This window comes from Tetrao urogallus (genome assembly GCF_951394365.1).
Source record: "Tetrao urogallus genome assembly, chromosome: 17".
Lineage (NCBI taxonomy): Eukaryota > Metazoa > Chordata > Aves > Galliformes > Phasianidae > Tetrao > Tetrao urogallus.
Window position 1 is genome coordinate 5,963,049 of NC_136830.1, and position 22,896 is coordinate 5,985,944.

At 45.7% G+C, this 22,896-nt stretch overlaps 1 protein-coding gene across 1 annotated transcript; it reads right to left on the reverse strand.

Annotated features, from left to right (window-relative positions):
• Window positions 1–4,610: 4,610 nt before the first annotated feature.
• On the reverse strand, window positions 4,611–18,319 carry PPP1CC (protein phosphatase 1 catalytic subunit gamma; the record flags this gene model as incomplete). The annotated part of the gene is made up of 7 exons (XM_079544096.1): window positions 4,611–4,700; window positions 5,128–5,262; window positions 5,704–5,927; window positions 6,806–6,910; window positions 8,017–8,247; window positions 9,449–9,580; window positions 18,265–18,319. 7 exons carry the CDS (start codon window positions 18,317–18,319, stop codon window positions 4,611–4,613), a joined length of 972 nt encoding a protein of 323 aa, XP_079400222.1.
• Window positions 18,320–22,896: the final 4,577 nt, after the last annotated feature.

Sequence of the window (22,896 nt, forward strand, 5' to 3'; positions counted from 1 at the left end):
AAGACGAACGTCCGCCCAACACCTTCACCCTCGACCCGGGTTGGGAAGCCGTGGCCAGGCCCCGCCGACCCACCGACCCACAGCCCCCCGCTGCCCCAGCAGCCCCGGTACCGTGCGCGTCCCACTGCCGCCGCTTCCCTCCCGCTGCAGCGGAGCTCCCAGCCCGGCTCCGCCCCTCCCGGCCGAGGGCGGCCCCACTGCCCCGGCCCGGCCCCACCGACCCCCCCCCAGCCCGGAGCCTCGCTCCCTTCTTGCTGACGTTTTCCGTTTTCGCAGCATTTTTTTCCCCCAGTTCGGCCCCGATGGACGTCCATGAGCGGAAGCTGCAGGAAGAGGATACACCAAATGGATGTTAACTTTGGGTTTGTTTTCCTAAACTTTTTTTGTAAAATCAGCGGCGTGCTCATTTTGCAAGAAAACAACACGAGGGCGGGCACAGAAGGGAAGCCCGAGTGCTGAGACCAGAACTCAGCTGCTGAAGGGTGCGGATCAGTCCCACGGAGCAGACGGAGGTCGGGATCAGGAGGATTACAACGGTGTAAACCTGAGAAACGTGGCCCCTGTTAATCCACCTCGATTTTTAGGGGCCCTACTTACTTTGGGAACCCACCATCTTTCAAACACAGCTGCTTTGGGAAGTGCACCGAGCAAACTCAGCTGCAAAAGGATCAGGGAGGAGTCTCTGCTGCAACGAACTCAAAATATCCTCAGTGCTCCACCAAGCAAAAGCTCTGTTTTCACCTGTTTCTTTTTCCTTCTAGAGAGCCTAACACTTTTCCCAGAACCTTAACCCAAGCACACAGCCCTGTCCTCAGCCCGTTCCCCAGGGTGAAGGGGAAGCAGCGCATGCAATGCCCAGTGCAGAGTCCCAGAGCCCCCTCCCCAAAGCACGTACTTACAGAGAACAGCACAGGTGTGACCCTGCAGCAGCAGGGAGGAGGAGCTTTAACCTGGGTGTTTCCAGCTCATTTAGGCATTTGGTCTCAGCTGGCCCCCAAAACACCAACGCAATCAGCAAATGCAAGAAGGCACCAGCTCAGGACTGAAGCTGCAGACAGCAGTGCTTCCTCGTGAGAGCCCTGCAGACCCGAATCTGTTCTTGGTAAGGAGTGCAGGATTTAAGGAGAAAACACAGCCAGCTGCTGTGCTGTGTGAGAGCCGAGTCAGCCGACAGGATGGGGAATGCAGGTTAAGCTCTGTGGGTCAGAGAAGTACCTTGTGCTCCTGGCTGTCATCAGCTCCAATCTCACTGTGGAACAGGGCCTCCACCAGCTCTGATCCATGCTGGGGCAAATTGTCATTGCTCCTCAGCTTGGGGACAACTTTTTTTGGGGGGGGAAAGAGGGGAAATGGACAACAAGGCCAAGAATGCTTAGAGCAGCTCTTGAGGATTTACTGTCAGCTCACCCACGTTCTTGCATTGCCAGAACACACCCCATCACAGCTGGCTGATTCTACCAAATTAAAAGGAGATTTAGATTGGATACAAGGCAAAAGTTTTGACCCTGAGCGCAGTGAGGCACTGCACAGGGTGCCCAGAGAGCTGGTGCTGCCCCATCCCAGCAGACAGCCGTGGTCAGGGGACGGGGCAGTGAGCACTGCTGGAGCTGTGGGTGTCCCTGTGCACTGCGGGCAGTGGGAGCACGAGGCCTTTGGGAGTCCCTTCTGACTCCAACCATTCTATGACTGGTTATTTTTAATCCATTTGCTGAAGGCAGTCACTCTAGAAAATACACATGCAGTGAGTGTATGTAGTGTTTTCTTTTTATAGTAACAGTGCTTGTAACCTTGTTAATTGCAGGATGAGCTCCCTGCGCTGGGATGTGTCAGGATGGTGTGCTGGGCTGCAGGCACTGGGACAGGGCAGGAGCCCAGCGCTGCTGCAGCCCATGCAGGAGATCAGCAGCCTCTGGGCTGTTACACTGCTGTGGATGCTCAGCATTGGCCACCTGCACCCTAAGCGGAACATGCGGAGAGTGCGGATGCTGAAAGGAAGGGCTTGGGCTGCATCTGACAAAGAAAAAGACGTGCACTCCCCAAGGTCCCCAGAGAGAACGTGCTCAGAGTCACGTTCTGCGAGGCAATGCTTTGAATAGGAACCGCTTTGCACAACCCTGTGTGAGCCAACAGCACGAGGGAGCTCAGCCCATCTCCAGCACCTGCACTGCAGCCTTGCCTGCCCCGAAGCCTTCCCCAGCCCGTCTGCTTTTGGCTGCTTTGCAGGACTCAGGCCTGACGCTGCCGCATCCAAAAGCGCTCTCTTACGTCCACTTCTCATTCAACAATTCATGTTGTTCAGCATTATACTTGGATGTAAAGGATGCTGTGTACACCAGGGCAGACGTTGCTGAAACTCCCGTAGCCTCCTGTACGGCCTGAGTGCCTTTAGTCCGGTCCTGCGCTGCACTGCACGCAAAATGAACGCTTTGTTCTTCATTTCACAGCGCTGCAGCTTCACGTCACAGCACAGGGTCGACAAATCCTAAAGCAAACCAGGGACACAAACACAGAGGGCATGAACCTTCCTCACCGCCACAGCGTGCTTTGGGACTTCCTTCAGCCCAGCAGCTGCCGCCTGGGGAATGCAGTCAGGCAGAAAACAGAGCCCAGAATAGGCATGGTGTGTCACTAAAGCCACATCTGAGGGCAGAGCTGCAGTCAGGGGAAAAAGGTGTGACGCACCAACAAAGGCTGCTGCACAGATGGGTTAATGCATTCCTGTAGTGAGAGCTGGTTCTGCGTGTTCTCTATTAACCAGATGGGTAACAATGCACACCATTTTACGTGGTGGTAGAAAAATGATAAAGCTATCAAGAAAACCACAAATGTGATTTAAGAGGTGAAAGCACATTGTGAGAAAGCCCTCTTCCAGCCAATCCAACACCTAATCTGATGGGGCCACGAACGGTTACAGAGGTAGTTTGATTAATTAGTTTTAGAAAGCAAAAATCCGAGTAGGAAAATGCTTTGATTTAGCTGAGCAGTGCATTTCAAAATGTGATCAATAGCTGGGCCCGGCCCACTGCGTTCTCATCAACAAAGTTCAGCTCGCTCCAGGAGAAGGGAGCAGAAACTGATCTGATGAGCAGGATGCCAGAGCAGAGCTGGTGGCTGACCCAGGGCAGATGTTTCAGTGCCAAATGGAGCGGCACCCGCAGGCCCTGCACAGCCCTGACACCGACAAACCGCCCCAGTCACCTCCACGTCCAGCTCTACTGCTGCAAGGCACACGGGAGCAGGTGAGAGATGCACACAGACAGCAGGGCAGGACAGCAGGCTGCCCACGCTGCACCTGACCTATTTCCTCCCACGGCAAACTGCTGCAGTTGGCATGCGTACCAAACCTCAGTAACGTAACAGCAGTGCTAAAGCACACCGACTTTCTTCATCTAGAATTCAGAGGCACAGCTCTAGTGTGTGCAGCTCAGACAAATCCAAACCAGAATGGTGTGGGTTTCCAGAACGATTTATTTCTCTAAGTCATGTCCTCTGATAGCAGTAGTGCACACGCTGTGATAAACCGACACTGAGAAGAGTTAACAATTTCTTCATTTAATAAGCGATTTTCACTACATGGTATTGTACACTGTCATCTGTTCAAAAAAGTCTTAAAAAACGAGATACCGTGAGGTATCTGTATAAACTGCTGATCGATGCCTCGGGTTGGCTCTTCAAGCTGCTTCCTGGGCGCCTCCGTAGAACAAAGTCTTTAGGCCACAATGCTCCAAGCCATTCGGGCAGACGTGGAGCCGTTTCCGTAACTTCCAGCTGTCTGACACGGCTGCCACGGGCCTGATGCAACTGTAAGAAGTCCGTTTGATAGAGCATACAGAAACTGTACAAAATTGAGTTTAATTTTACTGTGAATAGAACAAACAGCACAGCATTTCTACTCGCTACTTCAAGTCCAGACTTCCTTTTCTCTCCACGAGGAAGGCATGAGTGGAAAGCCCTGCCAGCTCAGTGCGGTGGGTCGTGTACATACAGATCTCTATGCAGACTTTGGCTTCAGGAAAGACACGAACACTTGAAATAATGGCTTTAGTTGTCACTTAAAGGACAGGGATGTGTGTTTTCATTAAATATACATCATACCAGTGATGCTGGGGAGGTTGAAGGTTATTTCTAATGTTGACAGCGATAAAACCAACGTGTACAGGACAAGACATAAAAAGAAAAGCAATCCCTTTAAAACAAATTTTAACGTAAAAAAAGTTCACAGTGGTTTGTATAAACAATGTAATCTCCAACAGTAACAAAGCCCTACTCTCACAGCACACTAGTGCCCTCTTTAGATCCTAAAGGAGAAAACAAGCATTTACACTACTCGTCGTACAGATTGAGAAAGTCAGTTGTACAGTTACCCATCATGACAGGATAAATGCTGGAGTGTACAGCGGGAACACCAACAGAAGGAAAGTTTAAAACTCTTTTCCTAGAAGGGAGAAAAGTCCTTCATTTGCTGCTACAACCAGCAAATGCCATTCATCAAATCAAAAGGGAAACCACAAACACATTCTATTTTGAGCAAGCTGAACAGTACACGTTACAGTTTAAAAATGAAGGTTACATATTATGATACAAGTCCCAGCCAGGCAGTACCACGTGGACTATTTCTTTGCTTGCTTTGTGATCATACTCCTGGGAGGTGTTACGGGTCTGCTAGCGTTGGGCTTCTTCTTCTCTGCAGGTTTCAAAATCTGAAAGAGACAGTTCAGCCTTTAAGGAAAGCCGTCAGCAGTCTCACACCCCAACAATCCATTTGCTAGCATTAGGCGTTTTACGCAGATCATCCGGGCAGCTCGAAAGCCTCTGAATTAAATAGATTTTCTGCTCTGAGCTCTGGCAGGCCTTAGAGCAGCTGACCAGAAAGCCCGTGCCAATGGAAGCAGGAAGACAGCTGATAGCTTTGCTCCAGTGATTTAATCCCAGGGTCAAGCGGTTCATCACACCAGTCAGGGCTCACTGCATTAAGGCCACAAGGGCAAACACAGCTCTGCCTACAGTTGATATCTGTGAGATCTATCGGAAGCAGTGCTACAGTTTTGTGATGGTACGTATAAATGGAAAGAGGGAATCTGAAGTGTGACTGCAATAACTAGGAGGTAACATTGTCAGATACAATACCTGAAAAGAACACATTAGGGTTTCATCCACACTCATCATGGCACCTGCGTTATCAAATTCTCCACAGTAATTTGGGGCAGAAAAGAGAGTCACCAATTGTCTTTTTGCAAAAAACTCATATCCATCTTCCACAACCTTTGGAGAGAAACGCAGAGTTACACCGGGCAATTTCTTCCAGACAAAGTACAGCTCTGAAGAAACAGTTACAGCCAAGGAGCACAGGTCCTAGACTTTTACCCCCAAACTGGACAAACATCACAAGTTCCAGTTTAGCAACAAGGGCCATCAACAATAAAAGCCACCAGAGTTCTGCTACACTCAAAGCTATCTTGTTCAAATCTCAGACCAACACTATGAATGTATTAAGAATTAATTATAAAGGTTTTTAAACAGTGGACAAGTTCCTCCAAGATGCTGGAACCTCCACCCTTGCAGATATTTAAAAGTCAGATGGATGAGATGCTGTGTGTCTGGTCTGACACTGTTTTGCTCCATGCTGTTTTGTGTGTGGAGATGACCACCCCAGGTCCCTTCCATTTCCATTATTCTACAGTTTAACGTACAAAATTAAAATACCTGATGAGCTCTACATATGAGATCCAAGTCATGTTTATGGAGAAACTTAGCAACCACTTCAGCTCCAAAAGTAAAGGACACTCCTCTGTCATTTTCACCCCATCCTAAGACATCCTTGTCAGGGTCAGACCACAGGAGATCACAAAGAAGACCTTGGTCAGGTACATCAGTGGGGCGCATAATTCGTCTGATCTGCTCCATCGACTGCAGGTCTGGTGACAAACCTGGGTGAGGTGAGACACACAGCTCGCTTTTTACTCCAACTTAGTGTGAAACAGAGGAATCAGCTCAAGATGAAAGACGCTCACAGACTGATCCACCATCAATGTGTGCTGTGGTCCAACGGCAACGTGAACCAACATTTCAATCCAGCATTTTTTTTAAAGCTTTTCTGACAGAAGACACAAGATATTCTGAGAGCAAGATAAGCAGAGCCATTTCCACGTGTAAAGGATTACAACCATCCCACTTTAATAGCCTGCAAGTGTCTGTTAGAAGAGCTCTTAAGAGATACTAATACTAGAGGTCACGAGGCCTGTTTATTTTAAAGATCAGGCTGAATCACATGGAACGCAGGATCAGATCTCATACCATTTTTTTTTTTACTGATATTCCTCTCAAGCAACTGCAGGTGATGATTACTTGCAGGTAATAATATACATGTTGCAGCTTAAATGCTTCGTGCAGCTTTTCCAAGTAATTAACAAGTATCACATAGCATAACGGGGCCAATCTGTAAACGAAGCACTAAAACACTGCTTTCAGGATGTTTGTGCAACTTCTGGTCACGCAAGTAAAAAAACCATTAGAGGCTCTTTATTCCAAAGGAGACAGTACTAGAGGTGTCCCAGCTGAAAATAAAGGAGAACTACCAGCTCAGCAGTTCACAGCACTACCACTAAGCAGGCTCTCAACACAAAGCGAGGCAGAGACAAATCCCTGAAGTTTCAAAACCTCAATAATGAGCTCCAAAACAACAAAAAAAACCCCACAAAATTATGTTTTCCAGCAACAGAGGAGCACACATCATGAACATGAAATTGCCAATATTTCAGTAGTACAGGGTGTTACATTTTTATAAAATATCAACTGAAGAACTCACCTCCATGACAGCAGAATATCTTCTCATCCACAATTGCTGCAATTGGTAAACAGTTAAAACAATCTGTGAAGGTTTTCCACAGCTTAATATTGTATCTTCTCTTACCTAGAAAGGATGGGCAGGGGAAGAAGAGTCAATATACTTCTCTAACACAACTACAAATAACCTAATATGGCTGCCTGTAACTACGACTTGCAAAAAGTGAACAATAAAGTTTACACACAAGTATTTATCTTCTCTGGAACCCGTGACATACTGCTAAGAAAGCTGCAAGGCCTCTTTCTGTGTGGCAGAGACACAGCTTTGAAATGGCTCAGGACTGTACACTCCTGTACACTCAAGAGAACGTTGTACTGCTGGCAGCCAGACTCCTGCTTCCACTTTGCTTTGGAAAAAAATCCCTTGGAGAATCTGATCAATTAAAAAAAGAAAATGCCATGGGCTGCTTTTTCTTAGGGATAGATAGCACTCCCTCAAAAGCAGTTTTCCCTTCAAATTCTTCACTGCAAAGTCTCTCTGGGCAAAGAAATAGGACTGAAAAAGATGAAGCTGCTGCTGTTTGACCTTCCAAGCGACTCTCCCAGCAGATACGAACCCTGAACATCTCTGCACCATGTGACTACACCTGTGATTCATGTCTAGGAGTCAGCTCAAACACCACACAACTCCGCTTCCTTGTTGGAAAAGGAGAACGAGACACAGAGAGAACATCTTGTGAGCCCCGAGCCAAGCACGTCCCCAGCGGGAGCAGTGAGAATGCCTCAGTACCCAACCACCATAACAGCTTCACCTCCTCCACATGGGATTAGGTCACATCCTTTTGAAACATATGAACGTATGCATCTGTTAAGTTACAGGACTGACTGGGAACGAGGCTGCAAGCATTGTCACACAACAGCACAGAGCAGCCCCCTGCCCCACTGCTACACCTTGTAAGGCAGATGGAAGTAACTGAAACTGTAAAGCAAAGTAAAACTCCCTAATCTCTGACCAGACAGCCTCAAGAACTTTACAAATGCATACCGGTGGGAACAGCTGCTTAACTTCAGTGGCCAATAAACAAAATTACCTCTTTGCATGGGGCCATGGATCTAGGCAGAGCTAACTGCAAGTTCAGAAAGCCATTTATTACTGCAAGTCTAGAAGACAGCAAGCACCTCCTACCCTGCCTTCCCAAACCAAAGATCCCCACGTCTGTCCATATTACTTACATTCGTCATAAAATCCATAAATTCTATTAATGCTGGCACATTCATGGTTCCCTCTGAGGAGGAAAAAGTTCTCTGGATATTTAATTTTGTAGGCCAATAGAAGACAAATTGTTTCTAAAGACTGCTTTCCTCTGTCAACATAGTCACCAAGGAACAGGTAGTTGCTTTCTGGTGGAAAGCCTCCATATTCAAAGAGCCGAAGCAAGTCATAGTATTGTCCATGGATGTCACCTGTAAGAAGCAGTCAGAAATGGCATGTAACTGACTGTGTGATATCTTACCTTTTTTTTTAATAGAGAAGCAGCACGAACAGGAAAAACCTGCAGACAGATACTGCCTGCAGCATTCCTGAAGATGACATCGTTTGTCTTTCTGCCACCGCGCTCCAAAAGCTGGTATCTGCGTAAGGCACTGACTAAGAACGCACGATGACTCCATGCATCTACTCAGAAATACTCACACACTCATAACACAACTCCAAGATCCCAGGAAATCAACTCTGCGTACTCGAGCAGAAGTGTGGCATCCAGTTAATCCTTTTACTTGACTACTGGCTGCAAGACTAGGAACCTCTACTTCATCCTTGATACAGCCACACTTCAGTAGTGACACTGATGGAAAAACTGCTTGGGGAATTTCCTTTCCTCCATGCTGTGTCTGATATTCTCCTGCAACACCCAGTAACTCAAATTCTAGCAGGGAAGTCGGATTGGAAGAAATTGATATTTCTGCCTTTGGTTTAAATCATGGTTTTGTTTCTGGCAAGCAGAACAATAAATCTGTTTTTAAGACTACCACATATTATAAATATTGAACACGCTACTTCAGAAGCAGATCCGCAGTGTTGGAGCAGGATAAAATACTGCTTCCTGGAACCTCTGCTGGCGTGCATTTATTGAGGATTTATGCTGACATCCCTCATCCTTCTAGCATACCTAGACATGCATGTGTGAAAAATGAGCAATATCACCACGTGGAAATATGGTGAAGCCAAACCAGAGGTGATACAGAAACTTCAGTTTCCAGAAAGATTTTTAAATTGTGTCAAACCACAATTCAGCTCTGAACAGCAGCTACCATCAACTACTGTGTCTCCTTTTTTCTCCTTGTGAAAAGTGATGACTGACCTGAGCAGTAACTGATAGAAAAATTTCTTTCCAAAACTACTTCTGAAACCCTTTCCCAAGAGACTCGATCAAACAGGACCAGTTACTTTCTGATTTGGGATTTTTTGGTCCCCTCTACAAATTGCACTTACCTCCTTCCCATTCCTCCACTTGAAGCACTCAGGACAGGCTTACTTTCCCTTTTGCTACAATCATTCATCAGTTTTGTAAGCGAAAGCAGCATCTGGCATTCATTCTCTGCTTAGAAGAGGATATCCATCTAAATGCCCCCCACTCCCAACCACGCATCACGTCACAGCACTTACCACATATTTTCAGTGGAGCTTCAAGTTCTAGCAGAATAGGCTGACTGAGAAAAATTTCTCTGGATTTCAAGCACAGTCCTCTGATTTCATTCTCTTGAAGTTGGACATTTTTACCTGGTTTTGATCCTCTCACTGTTGGAAGGAACCAGAAGTCAGTTACCCAAGCCAAGAGTATTCCCAGCATTATTTCAAGGGTGCCAAAACACCACTAACATTGAACGAGAACACAACTGTTCTTTTACAATTGAATACTTCAACAAGATTTTACAATATTCTGTATTTATGCTTAGCTGCTAAACTCAGCTGTTTGCCATCTTATTCAAACTGCTCTGAACTCTTAAAATAAGTTTAAAGCAGGCCATTATAATTGCACATGGGAATGTCAGACATGTGAACATGCTTGTCAGCCCATCACCAGCACCAGCCGGAGGTTAAGCTAACTACTGACAGATTAAAGCAGTCAGACCACAGATAAAGCTGAAAAGTAAACAGTTTGAGCCCCAGAATTCATAAAAACAAAACAAAATCCATTTCCTTAGATGAAGAAAATATCCAAGCCACGCAAGGTTTATGAAACATAGTTTCATTCTGCTCATCAGTCAGGTTTCGGTTAAACTAACCCAAAGGCAGCATGCTACCTGCATTTCATCCTCAGAAAATGCCTCCACAAAACAAGACTTGTCAAAATTGAATGACCTGGCACACCTTTAATGATTGTTTTACAATCTAAATGGACCAGTCAGACAAATATAACTGTGTTCCTAAGAACTGCCTCAAAGTTACAGAGCATGCTGCAGAAATTAGTAGTACTGAACCGTCATCAATATTGCAAGACAACATTTTACCTTTTTACTGATCCTATTTCATCCTCCCATGAACTTATTTCACCAGTCCCTCAGGAAAAGCTGAATGCATTGAACATCTGGCAACTGGAAGGAGAGGTGGGAACCCTTCAAACAGAATTTCTGCTCCGTATGATTGGGACTGTGAACACATTTATTTTAGAAGCTTCCTGTAAATCCCATCCTCAGGCCTTCCCACTTCTTGGTTGTGCCAAGGAGGAGGAGGAACAACATGAGAAAAAGTGCAGAGCTGAAGAAAGGGCCTAGGACCAGAATAATTTCTTAAACACATTAAAATCAAAGCCACCAAACTGATGAATTCTACAACAAAGCTGAGAGGGAGCTATTAGCATCATTACTGCTTTGAAAGTCTCTACTACGGAGAAATTGACTGTCTCAACCTACAAAGGATTTAATCAAGAGGGAAACAGCTCGTGTATTTCAGAAAAGGAGATTCTAGTTCTTCAGCCATTCAAGTTGAGCCATTTCATTACTCACTTGGAGCCCAGACAAACTCACCTATACTAAAGCAAGCACTGTATTTTCTGTGTTTTCTCCTTTAGCTCTCTCCTTACCAGTCCCTTTGAACACAGTGAAAGGCAACCTGGTATGAGATTCATCTCCCAGCTCAGGCTGTTTTTCCAATCCTTCACTCTTTCCACCTCCTCCAGTACACCACCACCTCACAGTGTTTGGCTCCCTTTATCACCTGCCAATGCTCAGCCACATGACAAGGACACCAGCTCGGCATGAACAAGCTCCTGTAGCTACCAGAAGAGTTTTTCCTCCATTTATCCGATCCACCCCTCAGTCACAGACACCATTTTCTGCTGCCCAGAAATACAAAGGAAATGTCTTTTAGCCATAATTTTTCAGCTGTACCGAAATTGCATGCAAGAGCATTTGTCATGGTTAGATTGAGTGAATGGAGAAAGTGTTTCTGTTTACATTGTTACTCTCACTGCACACCTTTTGGTTTATGAAACAAGAGAGAATTCCAGAGTAAGGAGAAGGCCTGGGGGGAGAGGGTGGAATGCTCTGGGAAGAGTAGGAGCAAGAACTACTTTCCAGAAGGATTATGTTCTCTTATTAGCATTTAAGTTCCCAACTTTAGTTCAGGTTTCTGATCACGGGCAGAAGACACTGTTCAGTTAGCATGCCTTCTTCAGACGAAGAATAAAGAGGTGACCATGTTATATCCATTCATAAGACAACCTCTGCTGGCACATGGTGTTTCCACCAAAACAGCCCTACCCTGCACACCAACTCCTGTCAGAGACCCTAGTGGTGCTCACACTGTCTGCACTACAAATCACTGACAACTTTACTGACTGTAAAGCACACAGCCTTTTCTCAAACAAGCTTCAGTCCAAATTACAATGCGCAGTGATGGCAACATTCAGTTAAGTGCAGGCCAAAAGTCACTGTTTTAATAACGCTATCTTTCAAGCAATACATGCTCTTCTATTACCCACTGCCTACGTGTTACTGCTCACCACTGGCATTTACTCACATGGCGATGTGGAATTACCACTAAACTTCAAGTATTCCATTAAAATATTACAAGTAATGAAGCATACAAATGAGAGTTAAATCTTTGTCACAGCACTTTATCACGCATGAGGCTTCCCATCCTTGCAGTCATTTTTTCATCTATACAGTAATTTTCCTAATGCTCCCAAGCAATGAACAAGGTACTAAAAATGCCAAATATCCAGAAGCAATAATGAACAGAAATGTACAGAAAAAAGTGATCCGCTGGTTAAACTGCAAATGCTAATTTCTCCATTCTTCTTCTATAGTAGAATTCATCTTTGATTTTAGAGATGAGATACATGCAGGCAAAAGTTCAGATTTTCCATGATTTGCTCCTGCTAGAAATTGCTAAAAAATACATAAAATCAAAACCTGTATCTCACACACATAAATTAAGGATTTAAAAAAGCACACAATGTAAGCAACACTCTGAGTCACTACAGCTCATGAATAAAGCACATGCATTCATTTTTGTTGAAGATTAAATGGAAATCTGAAAACGGGCTGTTTCAGATTCAAGTTTCCAAGGTCTCTGACCTATTTCCATTGGACCAGCATAATCCCCAGGCAGTTTCAGTCATCTGGTTGCAGGAATCCTCGGTGTGACCAAGAGATGCTTTGTTGCAGTTTATACAAACTCATTAACACAGATGTCAAAAGGACAGAAGAAAACCAGGAAGATTTGATTCAGTTCTGTTCCGTGCTGCCTGCCAATGACAGACATTCCCCTAAAGTAGGATCAGCACAGGAGAAATGAGCTTGTTCAATTACTTCTACCAGTGGCCTATATACCAAAAAGCTGTGCAAAATATTTTTGGCTTCAACAATCGAAGACGCACGTTGGTTTGAGAAATCTGCATCTTCAGTGCAAGGGTTTTCTCAATCATGATGAAAGAGCTGGCAAGAAAATGCAGGATATTCACTCTGTCTGAATTCTTAAGAGACTTCTGCGACTGAATCCTAAACGATTTAGCCCCAGTAAGAAGGGCAAAAATAGTATCCTATGAAAAATGCGGTATTCCAAGTTTCTCTTCTCTGATTTGGACCCAAACCAGGCAGCTTGTAGAGATCAGACAGTACATTACTGATTGACAGCTTGGTCAAAGTCAAAAGAGCAGCTGACAGTGCTGTACTCACACATTTGTTCTTTCAATGCATAAAAAATAACCTCTCTGAAATGACAGTCTGGAACTGAGAGCGAAACAAGCTAAAGATTAATCAGTCGAGGGAAAAAGCCAGGCCACTTCAAATAATATTTTATTTGCACCTTGTCTCAACACACTGCTGCACTATTTCCAGACAGAAATACATTTCCTTCCTCCTTTAGGCAGCAACATTCTTGCTTTTAAAATTCATTTTGAGAGCTTGAGTTTCAATGTCCAGCCTGGGCGGTTTTCTAACAAGCAAAATCATCTGCAATGTATGATTGTAGGAGCTTGGGAAAAACATGGCTCCCTTGGCTGGAAAAAACCACAGGAAAGATCACTCCCTGAGACCTGGATGCTCTCTTCTGCAGATTACTCTTCCAAGTCACAGTAGCTGAACTAGAAAATACTCCAGCTTCTACAGCTATGTACAGCAATGCCAATACAGGAAAGCTTTCAAGGAGAGCAATACATCTGTTGTCCAAACAGAAGTTTAAGCCCTATGAAGGTACTGGCATTCTAGAGCTGTTCATTTTTCCAACACATTAAGCAGATGCCCAGCCATAGCTTTGCAGCAGTGACACCTATGTGCTCTTATCCCTTTGGTGTTTGCTATTCCAGACCTTATTTCTAAGGGTTACACAGGCTCCTCACAGCCTGCTCAAAACACCATGTGATAGATACCAACTACTGAACTCATTTTTGTGCTGTTCAAGACAGGGAGAGAGCTGCTGGAAAGCAACAACAGATCACAGATCCCAACTTTAAAATGAGGACACGAGCGCAGTACAACAGCTGCCCAGCAGAGGGGGAAAGGAAGGATAGGAAGAAAAGCAGGAGCAAGGACATCCCTGCCACTTTGGTGCACGGGGCCAGCACAAATCTTAGCTGCAGCTGCCAGGACCTGACATCCAGGACAAGTTTTAGATGTGTCTGAAGGACAGACGAGTCAGGAACTGCGGGATCTTCAGCATAGAGCAATCAGACGGCCACGTGTGTGCAGTGCAGCAGACTGTGCACAACATTCCATCACCAGCATTTCCCAATGGTCACAGTGGAGCCACACAATTCTTTGGTGAAGGTAACGGTATTACAAAATCAATGTTACCTGTTAATAGAAAAGGGACAGATCCTTAAGAAAGGATATTTAAAAAACTAACAGATTTCAGTGTTTAGATCCATGAACAGATCTGTGCATTTCTCTGTCCTTCAGTAATACTTTACCAGAAGCCATCAACTGAAGTGCTGGAATTGAGTTCTTGTATGCAATGTTTTAAAGAAAACAGTCTATCAGCAACTCAGTTCATTTTTAGCTTATTAAACAAGTCTTTTAGTTTTGCCATATTTTACATTAAGATGCTTGAAATCTTGGAGACATTTCCAAAAATACCACAGGTTGTTTTTATCTTGTTTTTGGCAGATCCTGATGACAGCTTCACGTTTTATTTTGCACCACAGACACAAAGGGAATAAATAACTTGGAGGTGGTTGATTTTTAAAAGCGTTAGGTTTACTTCAGGCAGTAACAACTTTGATCAGATCACTGCAAAATTGAAACTGAAAAGCAACTCCACAGTGCCCAAGCCTCTAAGGAAAAGTTCTAGACTACTTTTTTTGTAGGCAACAGTTCACAGCAGCATTATCAAACACAAGATCTTCCATGACCGCAAGGTTTCCATTTTGTACCATACTGTCAAACTAGAGAGCTACAAAGCAACAGGTGCTCAGGCTCAAACCTCAGATGACAAACTCCTGGTTCACTGACTAGAAGATAAAATGTAGCATGTAACCAACTTATCTGAATCCACAGCACTGACAGGAACCTAACCCGTCTTTCAGATACAGGGCTCCTATCTCTGTCATCAAAAATTGCTGCAACAGAGCACAAAGCAATTAGCATTTAGCTACTACTGAAAAGCACAGTCTGAGGTCAACGAGTGCTGCCTGTTTATTAGAAACTACCACGGCATCCCAACCTACCAAGCGAAACCTGTCCCAATTTCTGATTAACATCTGTGAAAATCAGACAGACATAAGCTGAACAGAAAGCGATCCTTCAGACCCAATCGATGCCGGGTCTGAGCAGAAAGGCACAAAACCAGAAAACTGCACTTGTAAGAAATGGTTTTGCTATTGTCAGAAGTTTATCCGTACTCTTTGGCTTATCTATTTTTGATAATGGGATGATCATCTTCCACCATTTAAAGCAAATTAAAGAGAGCAACTCCTCAACAGCTATACAACAGGCTTTACTGGGAATAGCAATCCGTGGGTGTATTAACAGGGAAGTTAGAGGATTCAGAATATTTTTGCTGATTTTAGTTCACTAACCAGGATTTCAGCTATCAAAAAGGCTACTGCCATTCTGGCCCTGCATGACTGTATCCAAAGCAGCCTCCATTTATCACCTGCTTTCCCTTAATAGCACCTGCAGAGGCTAGAGCACAAAAAACGATTTTCAGCAACTTCCTTCAGCCTGAGTTCCTCTTATGCTGAAATTCTGTTATTTCACCCTGCTATTTATTATTACCATGCTAAAACTAGGGCATGTCAATCTCCTTAACTAGATTTGTTGCCATGAGCACCATTTTCAACCTGGACCCTACCCACTCTGGGTGAAGGATGAGGACAGGGGCCTTGTTATCAAACGTAACGTAACACAGAAAGGAAGCCATGCTCACTCAGGGATCTCAGAATTTCTTTTCACTCATCCTTTGCCCAGAGCCAAGCAGGAACTCCACCACTTCCTAGGAGCCTCTCCATTGCTATGCAGATGACATTGATTTTTCATGTTACTTGCAGCTTCAGTTTAGCAGGCACATAAAGCTGTAAGCTCAGAGCCATGAAGTCACTGCCTAAAGTATTCCTGGAAGGAGAGTAATTTGCTCCTAAGATTGTCCCTGTTATTCCTCAGTCATAAAAATACGAGCCTTTATCTGCTATCAAGCACACTTAGGAAACTTTTCAATAGTCACTGCAGGGTACTGTCATTTAGCACGCTTTAAAAGCCTTATTCTTGAGAAAACCGTTGTTAGGAGAGTTACTAAAAGCACCAAAAGTAGACAACATGTTCTCATGAAAATGTTCCTAGCAGAACACAGCCCTCATTAGTGCTTTCACTGACCTGCTCACTGAGACTGAGCACAACGTTACTGAAAAATGTTTTTTTGAGACATCTCAAAGCCAGATGCCTCTGTGCTACAAACATTTGGAACAAGAAAGACTCACCAAATATTTACTTCAGAATAAGAAGATATAAATATACCCAGATTTTTTAAAGACTAATTTAATAATTAGCAAACTAGCCCATGTAGCAGAGACAGAATCAGCTACTTGAAGGAGAAAGAATAATGTCATTTGACCTGCATAATTACCTCAAATATCATAAAGTCAGTCATGACAGAAAGCAAGCAAAAACCCAATGATGAATAAATTATTGATGCCCTACATTAGGAACAAAAGCAAGAATTATGATTCACCAATTAAGGACTTTGTTTTACCTAGGCCATCAGATGCAGCACAGCTCTCGGTCTTCTGACAGCACAGTGCTAAGGTGCCTTACAGGACACAGGTACAACTGCCTGCTCACAATGATTTGAGTATTTCATCAGCTACCTCCAGAATACACTTTTTTTCCCTGACCTTTAAAAAGGAAGAAGGGATAATGCCATATTAGCTGCTCATATCCTTTGCATTTTACTAGTACAATTATCTAATAGTTATAAAAATATACAAGTATACATTTTAAGAACAGCAACACTGAAATACTTGATTATGACTGCAACAACCTGAGTGCAGCCTTGTCTGAAAGGCTATCAATTCAAACACATACATCAGACTTGATGGGACTAACACCACCCAGCTGTGTGCCAGCGCTACACTGAAAAGAACGCCAGGTAAGGCAGAAATGCCTCTTACATTTCCTCATTTATTCCAAATTAAATAGGATGAGAAACACTGCACATACTCCAGACTTGACTTTCCCCCCTCATTTAACACCATGCAGATCCGTCCGTACAAGTTCAGTCCCACCACCAACCTAACTGCACCTCTGCAATTCCAGGGAAAGAGTCAAATTTTGAACAACCAAAGAGAACGATGCTCACAGCAATTCACACAATTTATCCCCAATCCACAGTGTGGCACCTGCTAAAATGTACTATCATTTTGTCCTTTCTAGAAGTGAAAAAAAGTAATGACTGTCACAAAGGTCAACCATCACTGCCTGAGAAAAATGTTTACAACAGGCATTTAATAAGCAATAAAAATGCACATCAGCACCAGTGACTCTGGTAATCATTTTAAATACTGAAAAGCCATTACGGCTTCACAGAACCCAAAATCCCAACTGAAATGTCAATAAAGCCAAAACATTTCAGCTCTGGCAGCTGATGCAACCTCCAGTAATGGTATCTTTAGGTACACATCCACCTCTTGAATGATCCTGGCAGTCAGTAAGCCTTCTGTAGCCTGATTTGCCAGCTTCCATCTCCTCCAAACGTGCAACACAGGTATGAGCTGGGTAAGAACTATCAGCACAGCACATCTTGCTATTTTTTAAACTTTAAAAATTAAGAATTGTTCAAAATCAACTGCATGTCCTCCTAGGCTATCCTATTCCCTGTTTTTAATGACCTGCACTGGGAAAATTGCATTAATTACACCAGAGCAGACGAGGTAAGAATTGTAACTATTACTTACAGTAAAACTGAGCTCTTATTAACGTCAGCAGAGGTAAGGCACACAGGACCTGACAGCACAAACTGTGCTACTAGAGTTTCAGGAAAATCCTGCTCTAAATTTACGAAGGGAAGCCTTTAAATAATTTAAGCCGGGGTAGTTTAAATTGGTAAAAGGCACAGCCCACAACGGATCAGAGAAAAAGCCCTATTTACTTTTACTTATTCTAGCTCAGTAATCCCATAATACACCTATGGGATTTTCAGTCCCGAGTCATTTCCCCACCAGCACCGCCGTTCTTTCTGCGCTGCCAGGAGGAAAAACCGCGGCACGGCTAAAAGACATTTCCTCTGTTTGCTTCAGCAGCACCACAGATGGCGGTGCAGGATGGAAACACGTTAAAACCCACGAAGCTCCTCAAGCGCCCGCCCTGAGACACAAGGCACGAGGCCGGACCGGGGCCGCTCACCCGAAAGGCTCGCTTCCATTCCGGAGGGCACGCAGCACTCCGTGAGCGAAGGACAAAGCGCCGCTCACCCCCCCCAATGCCGGCCCCGACACGCGGCCCGTCCCGGATCCCTTTCTTCCCCCGCCGCCCCTCGCCGCCCCTCACCCTCCAGCAGCCGTTGGATGATGCTGTCGATGTTCAGCTTGTCTATATCCGCCATCGCCTCTCAGCGGCCGGGCGGACCCCTCTCCGCCGCTTCCCTCCCTCCGCTGGCTGCTCGGCTGGCCCGGCTCCTCTCCTCTTGTCGGCCCGTCGTGCTTTCCCCGTGCCCTCTACTCCTGCCCTCTCTCTTTCTTCCCTCTCGCTTTTCCCCCCGCCCCCTCCTTCGCCGCCGCTTTCAGCTCAGCCCCAGCGCGGAACAAAATGGCCGCCGTCTCCTCAGCGAGCTTGGGGGCGGATGGATACCACGAGCGCGAGGCCGTACGCGGACCCTTTTATAGGCGGGCGGGAAGCGCGCGGGGCGGCGAGGTGCGCACTGCGGCGGTGCTCAGAATCCTTCCGCCGACGGGCGGAGAAATAGTGCCATGAGGGGTGTGTGTTCCGTCCACAGAACACCGCCTCCTGGCCCCAAAACGGGGCGAACGCCACCAAGATCCCAGTTGCTGCCGGCAGCTCGCGCAGCGTGACCGCTGGAGCCCGGTCCTGTGGTCCTGGCACCTTCACCCGGTGGTACTGGGTCTGCACGCCCCGTCGTGTCTCCCTCCTGCATGAGGCAAGGTTGCGTTGTGTTTCAAGGCAAATTCACCCCGCAGGCCGTTCAAGTTGCATCTCTGAATGTTGTTTAATTGCTTCATTAACTCCTGCCATAGGATCCCCGTCCCTCCTCCCCACAGCAGCTGCATGCACCCCACGCCGAGGCAGCTCCTCACGCTGGTGGTTACATAACAGCCATCGTGGCTCACTGCCGTAGGAGCAGAGTTCACACTGCGAGGGCAATGGCACGAAGGACAGGCAAGGAAGGAGACGGGGCCGTGCCCAAGTCCTGCCCCAACCTGCAAAACCTTTTCTGACAAACCTTCCCCTCCTTGTTTTCAATGCCGAAGTTGCCTTCATCCTCCAGCTGCTGGTACCCCTGCATGGATCTGTGCGCTTTGGTGGGAGCCGAGAGCCTTCAGATCCATTCATGCTTTGGGAAACGGGGCAGAAGGGAAGGACTCAGTGCCATCCAGGAGACGTGCATAGGAACTGAGGGGAAACACCAGCCTTGCAAAAGCAAGGGCCCAGCCCTTTGGGTGAGTCTGGACTCAGCACCTGGTACAAGGAACCCGATCAGTCACAGCCCCAGGCACCGCCAGCTCACATCAAACCAGGCACAGCCGAGGGACAGGAGGGAAGTGACAGCTGCAGGCGAAGCTGCCATGGCCCAGTGCTCCATAACCAGGGCACCTCTGTGCAGTCCTGCTCAGAGGATGCTGTGCTTTTTGAGTTTATGTCCTTGCAATGCCAATACAAAAAATAAGGGCCCTTATTTAACAGCAGTAAACTCCGTGCTGAGGCAGAGACGTTCAAATGCCAATGCAGCTTTGTATTAAGCTGTTTTCTCCGTGCTGGATAGAACCAGCCTCGCCCCACAGCAGTTCTCTGATTAGAAAAGGGACGCAGCCAAGGTGTTATAAATATCCTGGAACTACTTTATGTTCCAGTGTTGCTGACAACAATGATTTATTTCCAGAGGGGGAACAATCAGGAAAATGCCTTTGTCCTTAAATTCTGCACAGTCTCGAAGCATTCCCTAATTCTGAAGCTTACAGTCTTTATATCCCCACTCTCTGTGTGTTTGTCTGCAATTTGTGTTCCAGTTTGCTAAATACACGATGATGTGCAATTTATCTTGCTCGCAGCTCTGAGATCTTTGTGTCCTTTCCTCCCTCCTCCCCAAAAATTCCACAAATAAATCACAGCTTGGGTGGCATTCCCTGGGAACCTCAGTGTAAAATATATTTCCCTTCTGATTTGTCCTCACTACCTCTTGGTTTATTCTACAGTTGCTCATAATCTGGCCACGTATAAAAATGTAGCTATTATATATGTAATGCCCACCTCCATTCAGTAGCGAAATAAAGAACATTTCATTTATCTGTACATACATGTACATAATACCAAAAGCACACATATACTACATGTATAATGCATGTACATACCCTGTATATACACAATACACATGTATATATATGCAGCTAATGATGAAAAGCTCCTTATTTTATTTCAGTATGTAGGTGGATCCTAAGAAATGCGAGTCGCCCACGCTTCCCCTTGCTTTGGATTACATATTTCCTAGGTCTGTGCAACTCAGTGTGTCTGTGTACATTTCAGACAAAGACCTACACGGACTCTTCAACACTAGGAAAACAAGGATGGTGTGATGTGAAGGTCAAATACTGTTTTTCCTAACTAGATGCTCGGTGTTTTCCTAACTCCTGCTGCGTGTTTCCAAATATCAGCCTGCTACAGTCCAGATCAACTTTTGATGTGTGCTTTTCCTCTGGTGTCTAAACTATTCTGCTGACCCCCACATTTCAGGCGTTGCAGAGTTTGTGGGTTGCAACAGCCGTTTGTCAGACAGAAGAGCAGGTGGACAAAGTCACAAGGCTGATCTGGAGACGTAGGGGTAGACATCCTGTTTGGAGGGAGGTGATGACGCAGAGTCAGGTGTTTTCTTAGTGTCATGTTTTATTTACAAAATGTGCAGTGTGAGGATCAGCAAAACATACACACTGCAGGTAGGCAGCTCCCTGGAGCTCGGGGCTTTCTGCACAGCCCGGGCTTTGCTCAGCAGGGACTCTGCCATATGTAGAAACCCAAAGAAACCTCGTCCCTGGACAAGAGCAGTCAGATGCCTTCAGAGGGCTCTCTGCACTCCCCATCACCACTGCACCCTGTGTGTGGGAGCCTTGGTCGCCACTGAGCTGTGCGCTTCCATCTCAGCAGCTGCCTTCTGTCTGAAACCTCCCACCAAAGGAAACTGCTGGCAATGATGACAAGTCCATTGCAAGTTTGTTAAAATCACATTTTTGATAAAAAATGTTAAAGGATTCTGCTTGGAGAACCATGAGAGAAATGTAATTTGCTATTCCTCCCCTCCTACATTTTTTTTTGGTCAAAGTTGACATGCTTCATGGGTTTCTGCTGAAAGGTATTGTTGCATGGAAAAATCTGCAGTTGGTAAGTTTTGGAAGGTTCACACTGCCAAAAATAGTGCCAATACAAACATCCTAAGTCACTTTGTTCTGATGTTGCAGTGACCACAGTAAGACTTTCCCTGCTGTAGCTATTTGTATTATGAAAACACAGCAGCTTCCACCCTATCAGTGAATTTCATGTATGAATCCAACCTTTAAAGCCAAATCAGGAACCAGAGCCATTTGGAGACGCTGCTGATCGGCACATCCCTCCCCTGTTGAGCATCAGCGTGGTAGAGATGTGCTTCTTTACTTAGAAAAAGGGAAGAAATGGAGCTAATGTAGACTTTGTCCTACTTTTGGAGGAGAGCAGGCGCAGCAGATCAGTGGCACGGCTTTGGCAAGGAGCAGCCCCGTTTCTCCTCTTTGGTCAGGAGTCTCCATGCTCTGCCAAAGCCTGAGTTTCATAACCGGATTGAAATCTTTCAGCAAGGCTCAGCTGAGCCATTCTTGGAGGGGAAAGGGAAAAATGTACATAGTACTCAGCAGTGGTTTTTTCAGCCCTTTTTCAGATGTTTCATGATGGAGTGAACACCAGGTGCAAAGGGAAAGGTGGTGGAACTGTGTATCAGAGGGGCTAAGAGGGACAATTTGTGTAGCTTCAGCTACGTGAGGCTTAAAGAAAGTGCTGCAAGAAGCTGAGCTGGGACCTGGCTTTCTTCACTTCTTCTGGTTTTACCCCCACAGAACTCTGCTTCATGGATGAGCTGCTTCTCTAATTAAAACCGACAAGAAAGGAGGGCCAGGAGAGCTGCCAGGGGAGCAGGAAAGTGAAAATGAGATGAAATCTGCTGATCTCTCCTGGTCAAACAGCGACTGTGCCTCTGCAGACCCTGGTGGGAGATGCATCACTGAGCATGTGATGCAGGAGCAAGGAAGAGATGTCCTATGCTCCATGAGTACCCTGGATCCCATGGGGATTTTGAAATGTGGATGCAATATATGGGCTATCTGAGCTGCAGGTGCTTGCAGGCATGTGCACCGAAGTGTCCCCATGCTTGAGACAAATCACAAGCATCCAGAAGGCAATGACTTCTCTGCTCCACTTTTTGTTCCCCTTGTTGACCTGAAAATCCTGAGCAAACCCACTGCCTGCTGTCCAACACCTGGATTTTCTGCTTACCATACATCATCTGAAAAGTGGTCTGCTGTAAAGGTGGCTGCCACATGTGCTTATTTATTTGTTTCTGTTCTCACCTCCTCCTTCCTGCTCGCTGTGTGCAAGGCTGGCAGATTTTCAGGAGCTGGGCTGCTGTTACGTAAAGTTGTGCTAAAATCTGTACAAAAGGATTTGGAAGAAAGTGTGGCTGTAGCCAGCTTTCATCCCTGGATGCCCTTCAGGTCTGTCCACACGGCTTGGACTTCCCAGGGCATCCACTGCTGCCAGCATGCCTTGGGAGCAGGTGGAAGGAGGAACACATTCTCGGCTGTGACATTCAATGGGACAACTGCTAGGGTGCCTGCACAGCATCTCCCAGGTTCCTGAAAGTGTGGCTGGAGCTCAAGCCTGGGTAATTAATGGTGATTATCCATCTGAGAGAGTAGGCAATGACTGAGT